Consider the following 20,030-nt stretch of genomic DNA (forward strand, 5'->3'; position numbering starts at 1 on the left):
TTTCAGTGGGAGGTGTCGGTGGTGGTAGAAAAAAAATGAAGATCACATCAGTGGAGTCGGTAAACAGAGACATCTTAAGTTAGGACTTAATACATTCTCTCCTGCCGGCTGCTGGTTTTTGAAAATGTCCAGACTTTTACTTTTAGAAAGATTACTTTGGGTAATTGTTTCCTTTAAACACAATTTTGCAGTAAACGGTCACTTTAACCAAAATTTACAAAAGATATAACATAACTATATGATTCCAAATAAATAAAAATGGCCGAAAGCTACAACATTACAGCAGATTCAGAAATATACATTTTCTGCAAGACTCATCAGTGATGTTACTGTAACATGTATCGGTTATTCCACGAGGAGTGTAGTGTAACGGATGTGTATGTCTTTATGTAAACAGAAATCTTTATGACATCCACTTGATCACATAGAATAGAACATAACTTTACAGTATGTAAACAGTCTCAGTCCAGATAACAGTATGGTCACCAAAGTTTTATCCTAAACTACACTGTGCCTTTAGGATCCTTCACCAAGTAAGATATGCAGCTAGCAGGGCTTATAGGAAAATGTACACATTAGCATCCTAAGGCCCTGTTCTCCTCATGTAAATGACCCATCTTTGAGAGATTTATATATATATACAAACACACACTTTGAAAAAGCTCCCAATGTATTAATTTAATAAAGGCCTGTGACAGACTTTTGCCAGTAGAAGTTCAGTGTGTACGTCTGGGAACCTTCCTGGTATATGTATATATACATCTAGGGAAAAATAATGATGTGAACAGAGCCTAACAAATAATACAGGCTCCAGATCTAAAACAGGAGGAGAGACAATACAGTAAACTAAATACATTCAACCTGAGAAGCCAAGCAGTATATTTTGATAGCAATAAACAGAATCATTGCAAAGTTTTAGAAAGCACAAATGCATTATTGCATTATTTTTCCTGCGTTGATTCTTCACAAATCTATTGAGTCTTCAGTGAGGGAGTCAAAAGAAAGCTTCATTTGCTGGAAAAGAAAAACAGTTAGAGAGGTGAGCAACCTTTTGTCTGAATTCCCATCAACAATATATCTGTACGTTCTATTTTGTCAATATTATATTACCCCCCCCCCCCATTACTGCTTCAAATTTGTGATAAACATACAGCATTTTTATCTTCTTTAACCAAATACAGAAAAAACTAACAGAAAAATTATTTTTCCTAGATGGACTTCCTATGCTGTGGTTGCCTGCTGACATTTAAGGGTCTACATGATAAACTTTTTCTTTAAGGTCTTTTGGATTGTGTTGGACCCTGGACACCTACTGTATTGTAGTAACTACTCTCAAAGACATCTGTTCTTCGCTCTCATCTTTTCCCAATTAACTAGTACATTTGAAAAAAAAAAAAAAAAAAAAAAATTATATTGTTTACAGTGCACTATACAAATAATGTACTTTTTTTTAAAAAAAAAAAAAAACTTTTTTTTTTTTTTTGCCATGCTAAACTCACAGAAGCCTAGGTAATAATATATTTTTTTGCTACCTAGAAAACAGGGATACAAATTCATAGGTTATATTGTTACTAAAATATGCTTTGGATGTGATCAATTCTACGACCAGTGCTTTAAGGCAGCAGTGGAAACCTGAGCTGAAAGGATTCAAGTGGAGACACATTTGTCGACTTAGGAAGTGGCATCACAATATGGGATGAAACCAGGCATACACAATCTCAGGTCTCTGGCAATATGGGCAACAAGGTGTAGTAAATATACAAATGTATAATCCCTGTGTGGCTCATACACCACTGGTACTCAATGGTTTAGAATGGTATAGGAATGTTATGTGATTTTTTTACTGGAATACAACATTCATATAACAAAACAAATAGAGTGTTTGCAGATGAGTGCTGAACGATTGAGAAAGCTCCACTATTTTCTGTTACAGTGCCAACATTAAAGAGGATGTACTATCACAATATAACCCACGGATAGAGCGGCACTGTCACAGGGAAGCCGGTGCCGCGGTCTGTTTTTTGAATTTCGGCCTGGTATCTGTGTATGGCGCTGTTCTATCCACGGGTAGTGGGCTGAGGCTGAAGCACAGGGGGTGGACCGGCCCGCCCCCAGTGAGAGGAAACTCCCGCCCCTCTAGACATAGAGGGGAGGGAATTCCCTCCCACTGGGGGTGTACCGGCCCGCCTCCTGTGCTTCAGCGGTTAAAAAAAATGGACCACGGCACCAGCTTCCCCATGACGTCACCGATTCGTGGGTCATATTAAAGAGGATCTACCTGATGGTACATCCTCTTTAAGGCCATTGTAAGGTTAGAGGGCACCTTATAACTACTCAACATAGGCAGAATTTAGATCCCTAGATCTGTGGGAAATGATATAAACAAGAAGGAAGACGCCCTCTGAAAAGAAAGCATAGAATAGGTGTGACTGAAAGAATGTGGTTTCTTCAGCAAAAATGTTGAGGACAGATCCGGATTTTACTACAGCTAAAACATGCTTAATAGCTCATACATGTCCATCAATGATTAACTGGCTGGCAATTACAGTAACTTCTAATAGCTGTAGGCTGCTTTACAGGACTTAGAGACTCAGTCACACTCATTGACTGAATTCATTATGACTAAGAAAACCCAACAGAACCTGCACTCACTAAAGCAAAGAGCACAACATAACAATAAAGTTCACAATAAAGCTGTCCCTATACAGCTGCCACATAAACGATCCTTTGGCTATCAGCTATTCCTCGCAAATAGTGTTAAATATGCATGTTTCTCTGGAAGCAGCTTAACTTCCATGGGAACAAAGGATCAGACACTTTAAAATGTAACATGCTGGATCTGCAGTCTGTTTTAGGGTGTTAAGACACCCTCGTACACTTTAAATAATCAGTCGACATAATACCAGCCATGACTTAAAGCAGAACTATCAGCAGGTTCGTGTAAACCATGTGGGTACATGTGATGTATGTGGAATGTATGTTGGCATACTAGACCATATTAAAAACACTTTTTTTTTTTAATTTCCTGATCAGGAAATCCTGAAGGCATTTCCTGATTGTTTCCTAAAGGTAAAAATGAAATCCTGATGCTTTCCTGAAGCCTTATGAGGCCTCCTGATCAGGATTTCCTGACAGTAAAAACTGACACTGTTTTTTTCCGTACTTATATACTACTGTAGGTTACTGTTACTATGATTTTATACTGCTTACCATTATAACATTTGAAGGACCACATTTCCTTGTCGTGACATAATAGGATGTGACTTTCGTTTGCAGGTTGTGCTTGCTCAGCTACATGAATCTATATTTTACACGTGAAGCCACAGGCTCTGCACTGTTGATGTTTAACTAAAAAACTATAGATCTGTTATAGTCAGCACAGACAAAGTTATTCATTTTCCACAGCTGAAGTAACCTGAGGTCATGTTGGGCTTCTCTCAATTCACAACATTTTACTGAAAAAAAAACCTCAAGACATAGTCATAGTCATCCAGAGATCTATTAGCCTGCTATAAAAATTTTCTTGGCAGCAATTCTGAGAAATTGATTCTTAACAGGAATATCCAGTGCTACAAAAACATGGCCACCTTTGCACCACTCTTGTCTCCAGATTGGGTGGGCTTTGAAACTCAGTTCCATTGAAGTAAATGGAGCTTAATTGCAAACCGCAACTGAACTAGAGATAAGAGAGGGGCAAAAGTGGCCATGTTTTTGTAGCGCTTGATTACCCCTTTAAAAACTACAAATATTTAAACTAAAACAGAAATTAACAAATTCAGTCTTGATTTCTCTATCAAACTTCTTATGGGGCCTTTTACTGCACGTAACAGACATAAAAACATATAGTTGTAGTAAGGCTGATGTTTCGTGTGCTTTTTGACTGCCTGTCCTGTTCCTGTAAGGTATATGGAGCCAACTGTTCATGGTGAGGTCAGGACAAATCGTTAAAATGTATGGCCATCTAAAGTTTACCAGCAGTAAATCATTGATAACACCCCATAAAATCAAACCAAAAAGTACCACATGAAAACCAGCTGTGAAGAATGTCAGTTCCAGACTAGGTATAGGCCCTAATAAATCAAGCAAGAGAAACTGCTACAAGTACTGCTGTTTTGGAGATGTCCAGAGACAGTAGTCTAGCCAATTGCCCTGGTCAAAATCCCTTCTTACACATTTTTCCTGCATCCTAAGCATCAACTTCAAGGACTGACCGTTCCTACTGTATGTGGTCTAATATATCTCACCCTAGCATCGGATCTTGTAATAAGTTTCAACTGTTATTGGTTTTAATGTTATAGCAAACTGTGCAACAAATACATACAAAAATGTACAATGAGTAAAATAATAGTACGACAAAGGACTCCTCATTGCCAGTGTTTTTACATTATAAAGTGAGTCCAAAATGGAGACAGTAAACCTTCACCTCAACCTTTCTGGTATCAGTAATGGTACTTTTACACAGAGCGATAATTCGCCCGATCGCACAATAACGATTCCATAACGATTCCATTTCATAACGATCAGCGTTTAGACGGAACAATAGATCGTATGGAAAAATCGTTTTGCGATCGTTTAAGCCTATCTCACACATAGATTACATCGTCGAAAGACTGTTTACATGGAACGATCTGCATATTTTTTGCGAACGATAAATGAACGATTGAACGATTTCTCGCTCGTCGCTTGATTGTTCGCTGTGTTTACACGGAACGATTATCACTCAAATGCAATCGTTATCGTGCAAATTCGAACGATAATCGTTCCGTGTAAAAGTACCAATAGGATTTGGGTTACTGTAAGGTCCAGACACTGCAGATTTGCTGTGTGAACTCTGTACCACAAATATGCCCAGCAAATTACAGTATAATATATGTGAGTGGGCTTTACACAACTATCAAAAAAGTGCATGTTAAACATGTTAAAAAATTCAAAGTGCATTTCAGCCCTTTCATGAATAGGTGTCAAATCCACAGTACATTCGCCACTGATATCCACAAGTATCTGCAGCTGACACCTCTCCTTAACGATTGGCATTGAAGATCCATCCAATGCCGGCACTATATAGAAGCCATAATCAATAGAAATTAAAAAATCTATTATAATATATGATTGGTAGTTCAATGAGTGTGATGTACAATGGATGTAACTGTGGTGTGCTGTGCAGCTGTCATGTCATCCAGAAGCTTTTTCTAGGCTTCCATGGAAGCTATGACAAATCTGCTAGCACAGACTGCTATAGGCATGTTGTGCACGCAGAGCACCAATTCACAATTCAATTCAATGCAATTACATTAAACTGTTAATGACTGCTTAAAAATGCCCCCTGAAAATAAAAATAATCTTTATATAGCACTAACATATTCATCAGCACTTAAAAATTCAAATGATACATATATAGTAAAAATCAGACATTATAGAATTATGCTCTAAATGTTAATTCAAACACAGGAAGGGAGGGCCCCACTCGCAAGAGCTTACAATCAATGATATACTAGATGGTGAGCCTTGAAACAATAAGCCTCGAAACGTATTTTTACTAGAAATGACTACAGTACGAACATAAAATTACCCATATAATTGTCGGGTCAGACAGTCTCTTTCTCTAAATTCTTTGTGTGGATTTTGTCTCCAGAGCTAAGGCTCCACTATAAAAATACAAAAATACTGGCTGGAGGACATAGAGGGACGAAACTGGAAGCACCTGATTACAGAAATAGAAGCAATGACGTGCTAAGTGGCAGTCTAGGTTAACATTAATTGTACTTATTCACATGCAGGAATTTCCGGAGACTATGTTCATTGTGCTAGACTTGTCCTCTATGGGAAACTTTTTTCTACAATCTCCTTCCTTTTTGATGCTTTGAAGTTTCCTGCATCCTTTCAACACTAGACATGATGTACCCACACACTGAATACAGAATACAACAGTAAATGTTTGCAAAGGAAGATAAAAAAACAAAGTATTAGAATTTAGAAGGGCTATTTTCTGTTGGACATCGCATTGCCTCCAATTGCAAGCAGCTCAGTCTAATGCTACGTTTACACGGAACAATTATCCGGCGAATTTTTGCGATAACGATCGAATTCAAACGATAATCGTATGTGTAAACATGGCGAACGATCGAAAAATCGTTCATTTTGATCTTTTAACATGTTCTTAAATCGTCGTTCGCAAAAAATTCCGTGTAAACAGTCGTTCACTGATTTTACCTATGTGTGAGATAGGCTTAAGCGATCGCAAAACGAATTTTCGTTATGATATATATCGTTCCATCTAAATGCTGATCGTTATAAAAAAAAAAATCGTTACTTCGAAATCGTTAATCGTACGATTGGGCCAATAATCGCCTCGTGTAAACGTAGCATTACGGTGTGTTTGCACATACAGATTTATCTGACAGATCTTTAAAGCCAAAACCAGGAACAGACTATAAACAGGGACCAGGAAAGACTGGGATCTATCCTCTTTTCACATCCATTCCTGGTTTTGGCTTCCAAAATCTGTGTAAACGCACCATTAGTTGGAGTCACTGGTGTTTTGTAGGTCACTGAGGAACCCCAACAGTAAGGGGACGTTAAGATGAGGTGGAGCAGGCAAATGGAGCAATCAGAGCAGTAGCAGGAAAACTAGGAAAGAGTCGATAGAATGGAACATCTGAAGAGGAGCTGGTGGTCTACAGTGCCAAACACAGCAGAGGGATCTATGAATCCAGGGATTTAGTTTTTAACCCCTTAACGACATCTGGGCATAAATGTACCCCCCGCAGGGTGGGCTTTAACGCAAATGGACGTACATTTACACCCAATGTTTTCCCGATCGCTGTGTGTTCACTGGTTAACCCACCCCGTGCCAGCGATCGCTACTATAGGCTGATCAATTTAGATCAGCCCATAGCAGCTAAATTCAGCTTTCCGGGTCATCGGTGACCCAGTGACCCAGAAAGCAATGGCGATTGGTGCTGTCCGAGACAACACCAATCACCATCAGTGTCCCCACAAAAGATGGTGCCGGTGGCACCCCCACAATCGCCGTGATAGGGTGGTGGCAGTACAGGTGTGTATAGTGTAGGTGCACTATTCTCACCTGATCCCGGCGTCCAGAGCGGAGATCGGCGGTCCCTCGGCATCATCTTCTCTGCGTCGGCAGACTTCCGGGTTCCGTCGGATCTGCGTTGTATAACTTCGGAAATCTTTGGCTCGTCGGGCTTCGGCAATCTTCGGCAGCTTCACTCTACTGCCCCCTAGCGGCTGATCAGTGTATATTATTCACTGATCAGTTGCTTTGGGTTAAAAAGAGTTTTTTTTTTTCTTTTTATGCGCCCTAACAACGCTGAGTGCTGATCAGCATCGCATGTAAGTCTGCTGCTGATCAGCAACTCCTCCTTTTTGGCGTAGGGGCGTTTTTCCCCCCTATATCCTACCGCCACTGTCTGCTGATAAGTGCGTACGAAAGTGGTACGAAAATACTCCACATGTGGACATAAAGTGCCATGCGGGTGCAGGGTAAGCCTCCATAGGCAAGGAGCGCCATTTGGTTTTTGGAGGCTGGATTTGGCTGGAATGGATTTCAGGGTCTTGTTGCATTTGAAAGGCCTCTGTGATGCCAAGACAGTTGAAACCCCCCACAAGTCACCCCATTATGGAAACTACACCTCTCAGGGATTGTAACAAGGGGTGTAGTGAGCATATGGACCCCACTGGTGACGGGCACAAATGTAGAACAATGTGGCAAGAAAATGAAATATTACATTTTTTACACTATAATGTTGGTTTAGCCTTAAATTTTTCATTTTCACAAAGGGTTAAAAGAGAAAAAAAACACACAAATTGTGTAGAGCAATTTCCCCAGAGTCCGTAAATACCCCACATGTGGACATAAAGCGCCATGCGGGTGCAGGGCAAGCCTCCGAAGGAAAAGAGCGCCATTTGGATTTTGGAAGCTGGATTTGGCCAGAATGGATGATGTCGCATTTACAGAGCCCTCGTGCTGCCAAGACAGTGAAAACCCCCAAGTGACCCCATTCTGAAAACTACGCCCCTCAAGGAACCTAACAAGGGGTACAAAGAGGATATGGACCCCTTGATGACAGGCACATTTGTGCCGTGAAAGTGAAAAAATGAAAGTTTTCACTTTTACGCCACATTGTTCCACATTTGTGCCAGTCACCAGTGGGATCCATATGCTCACTGCACCCCTTGTTAGATTCCTTGAGGGGTGTAGTTTCCAGAATGGGGTCACTTGTGGGGGGTTTCCAGTGTTTTGGCAGCACGAGGGCTCTGTAAATGCGACATGGCCCTTGAAATCCATTCCAGTGAAATTCAGCTTCCAAAGGTCAATTGGCGCTCCTTCCCTTTGGAGGCTCGTCCTGCGCCCGCTTGGCACTTTATGTCCACATGTGGGGTATTTCCGTACTCGGGAGAAACTGCGCTATACGTTTGGTGTTTTTTTTCTTTCTTTTATCCCCTTGTAAAAATGAAAAATGAAGTCTAGAACGTTTTAGTGTAAAATATAAAATTTTTCCTTTTTTACGCCACATTGTTCTGAAAATCTGTGAAGCACCTGTGGGGTCCAAATGCTCACTGCACCCCTTGTTACATTCCTCGAGGGGTGTAGTTTTCTAAATGGTATCCCTTTAGGGGTGTTTTTTTTAGGCTTTGGCACCCCAAAGCCTCTGCCAACCTGAAGTGGTACAGTAAAAAATTACCAAATATAACGGAGGCGTTGAAATTCACTAGGTGCTTCTTTATATCTGAGGCTTGTGGTTGCGTCAAATAGCGCATTAGGGTTACATATAGGGCATTTCTATAAACTACAATAACAGGGCAATCAATATTGTGGTGCATTTCTCTGGTAATAGGTTTATAATTATGAAAATATTGGATTACTATAAAATCTGCACAGAAAATTTAAATTTTCTAATTACACACTTAGCTTTTATTTCTGTGACTCCCCTAAAGGGTTAAAAAACTTTCTGGATGTGCTTTTGCAGAGTTTGGAGGGTGCAGTTTCTGAAATGGGGTGCTTTGTGGGGCTTTCTAACATACAGTCCCCTTAAATACACTTTAAGGCTGGGTTCACACTACGTATATTTGAGGCTGTATAGCAACCAAAACCAGGAGTGGATTAAAAAAACCAGAAAGGCTATGTTCACATAATGTTGTAATTGAGTGGATGGCCGTCATTTAATAGCAAATATTTGCTGTTATTTTAAAACAACGGCTGTTATATTGAAATAATGGCCGTTATTTACTGTTATATGGTGGCCATCCACTCAATTTCAACATTGTGTGAACAGATCCTTTCTGGGTTTTTAATCCACTCCTGGTTTTGGTTGCTATGAGGACCTGACATGAGGACCAAATACAGCCTGAAATATACATAGTGTGAACCCCGCCTAAACCTGGACAAGTCCCTAAAAAAACTAATTTCGAAATTTTACTGATAATTTGGAAAATCGCTGCTAATGTTTTACGCTTTCTATTGTCTAAAAAAAATTAAACATAGTTTAATAAAAGCCGCCAACATAAAAGTAGACATGTTGCTAATGCTATTTAATATATAATTTATATGGCATAACCATTTTCTGTATGAGCAGAAAAGTTTCAAAGTTGGAAAAATGCATTTTTTCAAAATGTTTCACGTTATTTTGGTTTTTTTTTCATAAAGATTCGTTATAAGTATTGACTCCAATTTACCAGAAATGTAAAGTACCATATGTCACGAGAAAACAATCTTAGAATCAGCCGGATAGGTAAAAGCATCCTCGGTCCTTAAGGCCATTTCAGGCTCTGTCCTTACGGGGTTAAGGATATTTATTTTATTATTTATGCATAGCTAAAGGAGACTCAGCTGCATTTCGCCCATAAATCACCTCTTTAAGGCAGACTGCTGATCTCCTAGAATTCAACTCCATTGCTTAGCAATATATGGAGGGTCTGTGTGTCACGCAGGTTAGAGGTCAGAAAAGTAAAGTCAGAAAACTAGAGGCTGGACTGACAAGAGGAGAGAAGAGCAGCGAAAAAGAAATTCCTTTCAAAGTTCTTTCTTTCAAATCAACTGGTGACAGAAAATGCCTAAAGATCTGTAGTTAGTTCAACAATATCCCTGCACAGTTGCTTTATAAACTGTAGAAGAATTGATGACATTTCTCTTCTGTTCATTTACTTTGTATTTTGGGTTTCCAAAAAGTTTTATTGAGTTTTAAGTTTTTTTCTGCAAACAATTACAAATATAAGATAGTTAGCCCATAGTCGGCAATGTATGACCAAACATCAAATAAAGTACATCTAACATCACGAGTTTGTGTCTATCCTTATATCAATAAATGGCTCAACATAAATCACTCATTTACTAACCATAGCCCATTGGCAAAACTAAAGGGCAGACCTGAACGTCGTCTGCCTGATTAAACTAATCAAGGGCCCCGGGTTCCAACGCCTAGCGGGACCGGGGTCAAGGTAGCAATAGGAAAGAAACAGAAGAGAGGGAGGGAGAAAAGCTAGAGAGAACAAACAAAGAGTAAAAGAAATGAGAATAGGGAAGGAGGGGGGGTAGGATAAGACCCTTGCATCGCCCAAGCCCGTACAGCAGCAGGGGCGTCCAAGGCCAGCAACCCTACGTAGAGAGGAGGATAGGTAGGAAATCCAGGGCTGCCAGACCCTCTGAAATTTTTCTTCCCTGTCGTGAAGAATAGCGTCTAGCCGGTCATTGACCATAATCCAGTTGAGTTTAACTATCACCAACTCCAGAGGGACAACCCTTTTTTTCCAGCAGGTGGCAATTGCAATTTTAGCAGCTAAGAACAGAAATGAGGCAAACTGTTGTACAGCCTTCGAAGCCCCCGGAACCTTTACATTTAGCAGAGCATAAGAGGGAGCCAATCGCTCACTTTGTATTTTGATATAAAAATAAGCTATCAGCAATTCAGAGTTTATAGTATACATATAGTAAATAGTTAGTATGGCTCATCATGTCCATCAAGTTCAACTACAAATTCTAATTGTAAAAGCATCATTTCTTTGCAGTTTTGCATAGTACTGTATGTAGCTATGTTCCCAATTTGGACAAATATCGGGGAAGGCGGCCTTCTTGTAAGATATAAATCCACAAAAAAGGTGGCAGCACTCCAAATAATGATGTTTGGTGTGCTGCCAACTTTTTTTTGTGGACTCGTATAACTCACAAAGGACCCTTAGTGCTGTGGCTGGCACCCGATTGTTTACATTGCTTCATTGAGGGCCGTGGAATTTTTTGTTTTTTTGCATCTTGTAACATAGACGGCCGTTAATAATCATTAATATCATTAAGATGGCTGCCTTTCTCTGATATTATTACTAAGTGGGAACAATAGTCTACAATATTATTTTTGATATATTCTTCCATTATAGCTTCTTTATCTTTTTTTGTTTGTAGGTGATCACTTACACACATGTAATGATTACTTCTAATCTTATAATGTCAGGCAGAAACATGTTCAGGGATTATTTTTCTATCTCCATCACATATAACGTCTGCATGTTTCTACAGCAAGAAAATAATTACTATCAACTACCAAAGGACAAACATAAGTCGATTGCAGATGTTTGTTAAAAGAAAAAATACCATGAAACCCTATTGATGTTTTAAAGATAGAAGATATGAGCCCTTGGGATGAAAACCACCAGCCACAATCTGATGTTGAATCACATTTGATAAATCAATGGTCAGGTATCTCTGCAATGCCAATTAACTTCATTGAAAACATGCTGGATGCAGTGTGGCTTCAGTGTAAGCTATCAGCTGGAGAGAAAGCAGGAAATCAATACCAAAGCTTTCAGGCCATGTCACTGATTATATTTTCTACATTTTAGCTGACTTTGGCATTAAAAGGAACTTAAAAACATTACAGTTTAACTTCTTCGCAGGACCCAAAAACAAACAGGAGAAGAATGGCAGTGCCACATGCACATAAAGGTTTTAGTGCATTCAGAATGCCAATATGCTCTATCCAACAGTCACTAAATACATGGATTTAAATGTACAAAAATACCTAAAATCAAGCAATTTAATACTAGAGATGAGCGAACCGGCCGAGGTTCGGGTTCGTATGAACCTGAACTCTCGGCTTCTGATTCCCGCTGTCTGCCCGCTCCGTGGAGAGGGTGGATAAAGCCTGAGGGCCGCCTGGAAAACTGGGATACAGCCTATGGCTATGGCGGGATTCAGAAGCAGAGAGTTCAGGTTCATACAAACCTGAACCTCGGCCGGTTCCCTCATCTCTATTAAATACACCTCTATCAATATGATGGGACTTTTCAACTGTTTTGTGACATTTCAATTCCTTAAACTGAACACACATTTTGTCTCTTAAAGGGTTTTTCCAAATCTAACTTTCTTCAAAGCTAGGAGGAGTGTTGGGAAAGAACAGGGCAGGGCTACCAGATAACTACTGACAATCCCCTAAACAGGAAGCAATAAAGGGTTTGTGCACAGTAAGCATAATGAGCTGAAAATATCCTTAGGCATGTCACGGACAATGCCTTTAAAGTGACTCGGTACCCACAATCTGACACCCCCAAACCGCTTGTACCGTCAGATAGCTGTTTTAATCCAAGACCTGTCTTGGCGTCTGTTTGGCAGGTGATGCAGTTATTGTCCGAAAAAACTACTTTTAAACTTAAATCCCTGTGTCAAATTGGCGTGGCCTAGAGTATCCGTGCCCTAGGCCTGAACCGCCTCTCCAACCCCCCTCCCCGCCCCTGGGCAGGTTTCTGCAAAAGTTGTTTTTTAGGACAATAACTGCATTACTTGCCGAATGGACCCCACGACAGATCTTGGATTCAAAGCAGCTATTTGACGGTACAAGGGTTTTTGTTTTTTTTGGGGGGGGGGGGGGGGCAGATTGTGGGTACAAAGTTGCTTTAAGAACATTATGGCAATGCTGAATATAAAATTTGTACTGCTGCCACACAGCATATATCCCAGCATGCACATAAACCTTTAATTGAGTTGAAATAAGTGGTCAGTGGTCAAGTAGATTTTTCTATACAGTATACTGAAGTATTTGTACATAATTTAATAGCAAACAGGGAATCGGGGGTCTGTACTACTCATATGTGCCATCATATGCACATATTCTTGCCAATATAATGCACACTAGCCACCAGGAGTCCTGTTTCATATGTTTTATTCTAGCTCTGCTGGACCTATACATTTCAATACGGTATTGGTCAAGAGACCTCTACTCAGACGGAGGGCTGGGCGAATTAATTCGCCCAGAATTTTAGAATCGATTAGATTTTTTGTGAAAATCTTTAATTCGATTTTCACTAAAAATCATTACAGGCAGTGAGGCGTGTGCCGGACATTCCAGTGAGATGTACAGGAGGCCGGTCCGGGGAGGTGAGAAGTACGGGCGGCTGGTCCAGGGTGGTGAGTTAGCGGGTGGCTGGTCCAGGGCGGTGCGGCGGCTTCGATCGGTGAGGTGTGCGGGCGGCCTCCAGCCGCTTAAGCTAGCAAAGCCGCCGCCTCCTAGCATCCCTGCCGCACATGGAGCTCCCTGGTCTCTGGAGGAAGCAGTGGGGAATGCAGGGTAAGGTAATCGTATTGCTGTGAGTCCTGGAGCTGTTCAGCAGGATTGAGGGGTGCAGTGCAGACCCCCGATTGTGCTGTACAGCTCCAGGACCTGCAGCGATGCGATCACCTTAGCCTGCAGTCCCCTCGGCCTCCTCCAGAGACCAGGAAGCTCCATGTGCAGCTGGGAGGAAAGCCTGTGACAGGGGTGAGAGGAGGAGGGGTGTGTGTCCAGCTGCCCCAGTCCCCTCTGTCATCCCCAGCTGCCAAGTCCCCCCTTAGTCACCCCTAGCTGCCCTGGTCCCCCTTCAGTCACCCCCAGCTGCCCAGTCCCCCTTTAGTCACCCCCAGTAGCCCCAGTCGACCCCAGCTCCCCTCAGTCACCCCCAGCTGCCCCAGTCACCCCTCATCTATACCTGTACTACTACACCCCTCATCTGTACCTGTACTACTACTACACCCCTCATCTGTACCTGTACTACTACTACAGCCCTCATCTTTACCTGTACTACTACTACTACACCCTTCATCTATACCTCTACTACTACACCCCTTATCCACTATAGCTCCACTATTACAGCCTACCTAGACGGAGGCACAAAGAAGATCTCCTATACTATATGGGGGCACAGAGTGGCACATATTTGGGAAAACTACTTATATGGGGCACAGAGAGGGCTTCTTTACTACATGGGGGCACATGGGGAGCACTGTTACAGCGGGAAGCATTTAAGTTGTTGTCTCAAACGTCATTAAAATAGTATCTGATCCTGCAAGGAGAAAAATGATCTGTTTAGCAAAAAAGAAAAAAAAATGGAGATTTAAATCGACAATTGTCCAAAAAATTTTAAAGATGGAGATTTTATTTTTTTGGTCATATTGCCCCCTATAGTCCCCTACAGCTCTATCTGCTGCTCCTATCTCTATGGAACCAGATGAGCAGTGACATATACTAGTAGGTGAGTCAATACACAGATTAGTTACCATGTCATAACACTCATCTGATCACAATGCCTGTCTCTACTATAAGCTTTGAGCAGATTTTATAGTGTGTATTGTGTGATGGGGCTGTGTATTCTGTGTATAGGGGCTACAAGACAGCGAGAAAAGCAGACAAGCTGCAGCGGAGTTAAAATCGCCTGACTTTATCTCTCAAAGCCATACTCTTGGAGATATTTGTGACAAATCTCTTTCAGCATTATGGGTGGTGGTGCACATCTGACAACCCTACTAATACTGTTGCCTTGGTACAAATAGAAGAGAGTTGCGTATTACATATCCCTTTTTCTGCCTAGATATGACTCGGATATTTGTTACCTCCATTTCCCCGTTTCCCTTGATCATTTGTGAATGGAATCAGCCAATTAGGAACTCTGTATTAGAGAAACAGCGCTCCTTATCATATATATATATATATATATATATATATATATATATATATATATACACACACACACACACAGTGGTACCTTGGTTTAAGAGTAACTTGGATTGAGAGCGTTTTGCAAGAGAGCTCAGAGTGTTTAAAAATTGTGACTTGGTTTAAAAGCATTGCTTTGGTTTAAGTGCTCCATGTACTGGGTGAGAGGGGGAGTGGGGGAGGGGAATGGTCTGAATAGAGTGGTCCACAGCACTGTACTCTGACCCAAGAAGTCACCCTCACCTCCCAAATCATAGCAGATCCACTTCAGGCTGGGGCTTGCATCAGGGGACAGGACTATGGAGGTACTCTCTTCATAGCTGTAACCCCTCTCTCCCCAGACAGAGAGTGCTGCTAAACTGTGCCCACATCTGCCCTGCTCATTCCTTCATGCTCCCTGCAGTCTCTGTCAGCCCTTACGTTTCTCATCCTCTCCATTCCTGCTATAATGTGCCTGTACTTACCCTAAGCCGTTTACACTGCTGTAAAGAAAAGTTTCTGTCACTGTCCTCCTGCACAGCTCTGTGGTTCTCACTTCCTGGCATCTACAAACATTATACTCCACAGGCTGATTGCTATACTGTACAGTAACTTATAATATGATATTCAGCTACTTCTAAATGTTTGTTCTACATGTGATCATTTGTTTTACATGATATATATGTATAACATGTTCAATGTAAGTACAGTAAGTCAAAGTCAAAAAATGTTACTGAAGCATTACAGGAAATACAGGTCTTATGTTGTATACTTTATGCTATTACTGGTACTGTGTGAAGAATAATATTTAACTTTAACTCCTAGGTTTAATTTAGCTTCCTTGGGGAAGCATTAAAGACATATATGAGCTCCTTGTCTTGTCTAGGCCTGCAGTAGACAAGTGCATTGCTGGAGACTTCTATAGCTGTGAATGGAATGGATATGTAGACATGACCTCCAACATGCACCATGGTACAGCAAACAGTAAACATTACATGCGCTCATACATATTTCATGTTTCTATCTACTGTATCACTGTCATTCCAAGTGAAACACTAGGCAGGATAAAACTTGCTTTAACTGCAGCAAATTATATTTGCATTTGTGCAGTTTAAAGGGGTAGTGCGGTGTTTAACATTTATTCACTAAATAACACACATTACAAAGTTATACAACTTTGTAATGTGTGTTATTTAAGTGAATGGCCCCATTCCCTGTGGCCCCCCCCCCCCCCCCCCCCCCCGAAAGTGTGGTGCGGTATACTTACTGAATTGCTGTCAACCCCCGGCCGCCATCTTGGGTCGACGACATCATCTTCGGGAGGCTGGCTGGACCGCTCCAGCCATCCCCCCTCTGCCGCGATTGACTGAGCATAGTTATATTTTGAAAGAATTTTTTTTTTCTAATGTTCCATTTTACTATATGTTTTACTAATGTTCCATCTATACTATAAAATAATCCTGAAGAGTATTATTGGTAATGTTGGTGACAGGTAAAAAGTAACAAGTAGATTTTAACAGATGAAGCTCACAGATTAGACTCCGTCTCCCTGTGGAATAACCTCTTCAAAGGTCACAGTAACAGTAATGTTACTCATGAGACATGGCCTGTCCATTGTTGTCTGTGCACAATTTAATAATAATAAACAAAAAGATTCAATAAATAAAAATAGAAACTGAAAATAGAAACAGATTAGAAAAAAAAGAACCCCCCCCCCCAAAAAAAAGCCCTCTCCTGTAGCCTCATATAGTAGCCAGCCCTCTCCTGTAGTCTCATATAGTAGCCAACCCTCCCTTGTAGTCTCATATAGTAGCCAACCCTCCCTTGTAGTCTCATATAGTAGCCAACCCTCCCCTATCTCATAGTCTCATAGTAACCATCCCTCCCCAGTAGTCTCATATAGTAGCCAGTCCTCCCCATATTCTCTTATAAATTAACCAGCCCTCCCCATATTCTCTTATAAATTAACCAGCCCACCCTGTAGTCTCATATAGTAGCAAGCCTTCCCAATAGTAACCAAAAAGTAGCCAGCCCTTCCTAGTAGTCTTATATAGTAGCCAGCCCTCCCCATAGTCTTTTATACAGTAGTCAGCCCTCCCCATAGTTTCTTATATAGTAGCCAGCCCTCCCCATAGTCTTTTATACAGTAGTCAGCCCTCCCCATAGTTTCTTATACAGTAGTCAGCCCTCCCCATAGTTTCTTATATAGTAGCCAGCCCTCCCCCATAGTTTCTTATATAGTAGCCAGCCCTCCCCCATAGTTTCTTATATAGTAGCCAGCCCTCCCCAGTAGTCTCATCTGGTAGCTAGGCCTCCCCTATAGTCTCATATAGTAGCCAACCCTCCCCCATAGTCTCTTATATAGTAGCCATGGTGGGCCAGATGTAATTCAAATAATGGCACCACGGGCCAGATTTGGCCTGCGGGCCAGAGTTTGACATGCCTGGCCTAGATAATAAACACTTTTTTTATGAAAAGGTGGACAATGATTGCACATGCTTAATGATTTCTTAAAACATGATTTCTAAAAACAAATGCAAAAATCCAGGACAGTCACCAAATTTATATAAAATGTAAGTCTGCGTCAACATTGTTTTCAAATAGATATTTTATGCAGTATAGGAAATCCTGTATTACTTTTAAGAGGGGTGGGTCCCTCAGCAATCGTAAGAGTAATGGACAATTATTATGATCAGCCATCAATGTAGATTCGGTGAGGGTGTGACCTCCCATAGAGCACTGGCTGAACATAGCTGAGCTAAAGCACTATAGGATAGCCTCACTTAGTGGAGAACCACTGTACCATTGTTCCCCCTGAGGTTAGATCCTCTCTCTTTTAGCATATTTGACCATAATGGCCAGTGATTGTGATATGTGCATTAGATCCTATTGACATATAGAACAAGAATAATGGTAGGTTCTTCAGAGCATGTAAACAACTTGAACTAGTTTAACCATGTCACATATACTTTCATGTGATGGCTCATGATGCAACTTTATGAGAAAAATATAATATTACAAACTGCCATGATTAATGACTAATAAACAACAATGCTCTACTATATGGGGTTAACTTGCTTGAGAACTCTTAACCCCAAAGTCCAACATCTTGACTGCATTCAAGATGCAATCACATACGATATAAGCAACTTGATGTGAGAAGCTACTGTACTGTTGGTCTATAAAGCCACAGGGAAACCCCCTGAGATCTATCTGGTTCACATACAGTATTTAACCTTTAATTACCTTCATTTCCATTGGCATGTATGAAACATTTTGCGGATGATGGGTTCCTAAAGTTGTATAACTGACACGGTTCCCATTCCACTAAAATGCTTGCTAGAAATGTCCCCTATAATAACTGCAAGTGTCAGGGCCTCCATTTCCTGAAAGGTGGCCAGGGGAATTTCAGATAATGCTGAGAAGACATTGCTAGCAATACAATTTTACCCTTTATGTTAGACACATGGAAGAGTTATAGTTATTAGCTTGTAAGCAAGGCAAGTTCTCCCCTGTGAGCCCAGTTCTTGTGAGCGGGGTAGAGGAAGAACATCTTAGCAGGAATCAGAGGGATATTGAAGCAATCTGCACAGAAAGTAGAAAGTTAAAGACACCTACGTTTGTGTATGTGCCGCAAATCAAAGCGATTAAACAACATCACCACATCATAAAGATATCTGGATATCCAACGTAATAAAAGCCCAACAATCCATATCAGTTATTGCTCATCACACATCTGAAGCCAGAAAGTAAGGTCAATCTAATAAGAATAAGACTAACTACATAGATCAATAATGCCCAATATCTAGATGACAAAGTGAAAAGGGTCTACAATATTAATGGATTTATTAGAACCACTAAGGGTAAACTTACACGGTGCAGTACTGTATCAACAACGCATGTAGTATTAATTACATAGTATAACTAAAGTTTTATGACCAAAATTGGAGCATGCACTACCCAAATATAATGGGTACACGGGTGCTACCTCACATACCAATAAAGATACACAACACCTAAAAAAAGAAACAGGGGTATGCGATCTAAGGAAGCACTCCAGAGAGAAAGTAATACAATCATACAAAAGAATTTTATTGAAAATACCTAGAAAATTTAGCACATACTGACAAAGGTTGGTAGAGGAACAAAAAAATCCCTACACATTAAAAACAATTAAGATTCCAAAAGGAAAAACACACATGGTGTGACCAACACAATATAAGGGCCCCCCCAGGGTGAAACCACGGTCCTACAGTATAGCTCAACTGACCCTCATAAATCAAACACAATTCATATACCACCTATTGATGTGAAAAAATTTCATAAGAAAGTATTAAATCAGTGTGTGTAACTGTGTGCGTATCAAATAATTGGTGATCAAAAAGAAAAAAATGGTAAACAAAAATGAGTGTCAAAAGGAGATGAAAAACCATCCAAAGAACATCACCAAATGAAGAGGGAGAGGAGCGATCCGTGGCTACCCATGATGCCCCTACGCGTTACGTTCCACCGGAACTTCGTCTTTTTTTAGGTGTTATAGTATAACTAAAGGCCATTTTACAGGGGCCAAAAAAAATCGCTAACAAGTTTCCCTAGGAATGCTCATTTAGTTGATAATCGGTCTGTGTAAAAATGCCAGAGGAGATCAGCTGGCAAGCGAGCAAACACCCACTTATTAACTTGATTTGATCTTTTGTGCGGCTGGTAAAATCATTGCCATCGGCCACACATTTCTCTGTCTGGACAGGAGATGTGTGGCTGATAGCAATGTATTTAAATGGCCGCATGAATGATACAAAATGTAAAGGCACTGCAAGCGCATAATTGGGCAAATATTGTTTCACATAAAAAGACACTAAGAGCTGATTCAATACATGCTACTGTATTATGATTGACAGAGCAAATTCAATTTTTGGAGGCCCTATAGAATTTACATAACTTAAAGGAGTTATCCAGGAAAATCTAGGCAGCAGTGGGTGCTGGAAAGATAACAAGTGCATCCATCTCAGTCTAGCGCAACCTCTACACCACTGCTTCCCATCTTTCGGATGTCTTCTGTCTCCGAGTTATGCTGGTTTC

The 20,030-nt window shown here is 40.8% G+C and overlaps 1 protein-coding gene across 1 annotated transcript in view; it reads right to left on the reverse strand.

The window, feature by feature from the left end:
• Positions 1 to 652: 652 nt before the first annotated feature.
• Positions 653 to 20,030, reverse strand: part of ANO10 (anoctamin 10) — a 168,781-nt gene continuing 149,403 nt past the window's right edge. The window contains exon 13 of the mRNA XM_069958598.1: positions 653 to 1,014. Coding sequence (XP_069814699.1) covers positions 964 to 1,014 — 51 coding nt within the window. The 3' untranslated portion in view covers positions 653 to 963. The remainder of the gene's footprint in view (positions 1,015 to 20,030) is intronic.

Source organism: Dendropsophus ebraccatus, chromosome 2 (genome assembly GCF_027789765.1).
Source record: "Dendropsophus ebraccatus isolate aDenEbr1 chromosome 2, aDenEbr1.pat, whole genome shotgun sequence".
Classification (NCBI taxonomy): domain Eukaryota; kingdom Metazoa; phylum Chordata; class Amphibia; order Anura; family Hylidae; genus Dendropsophus; species Dendropsophus ebraccatus.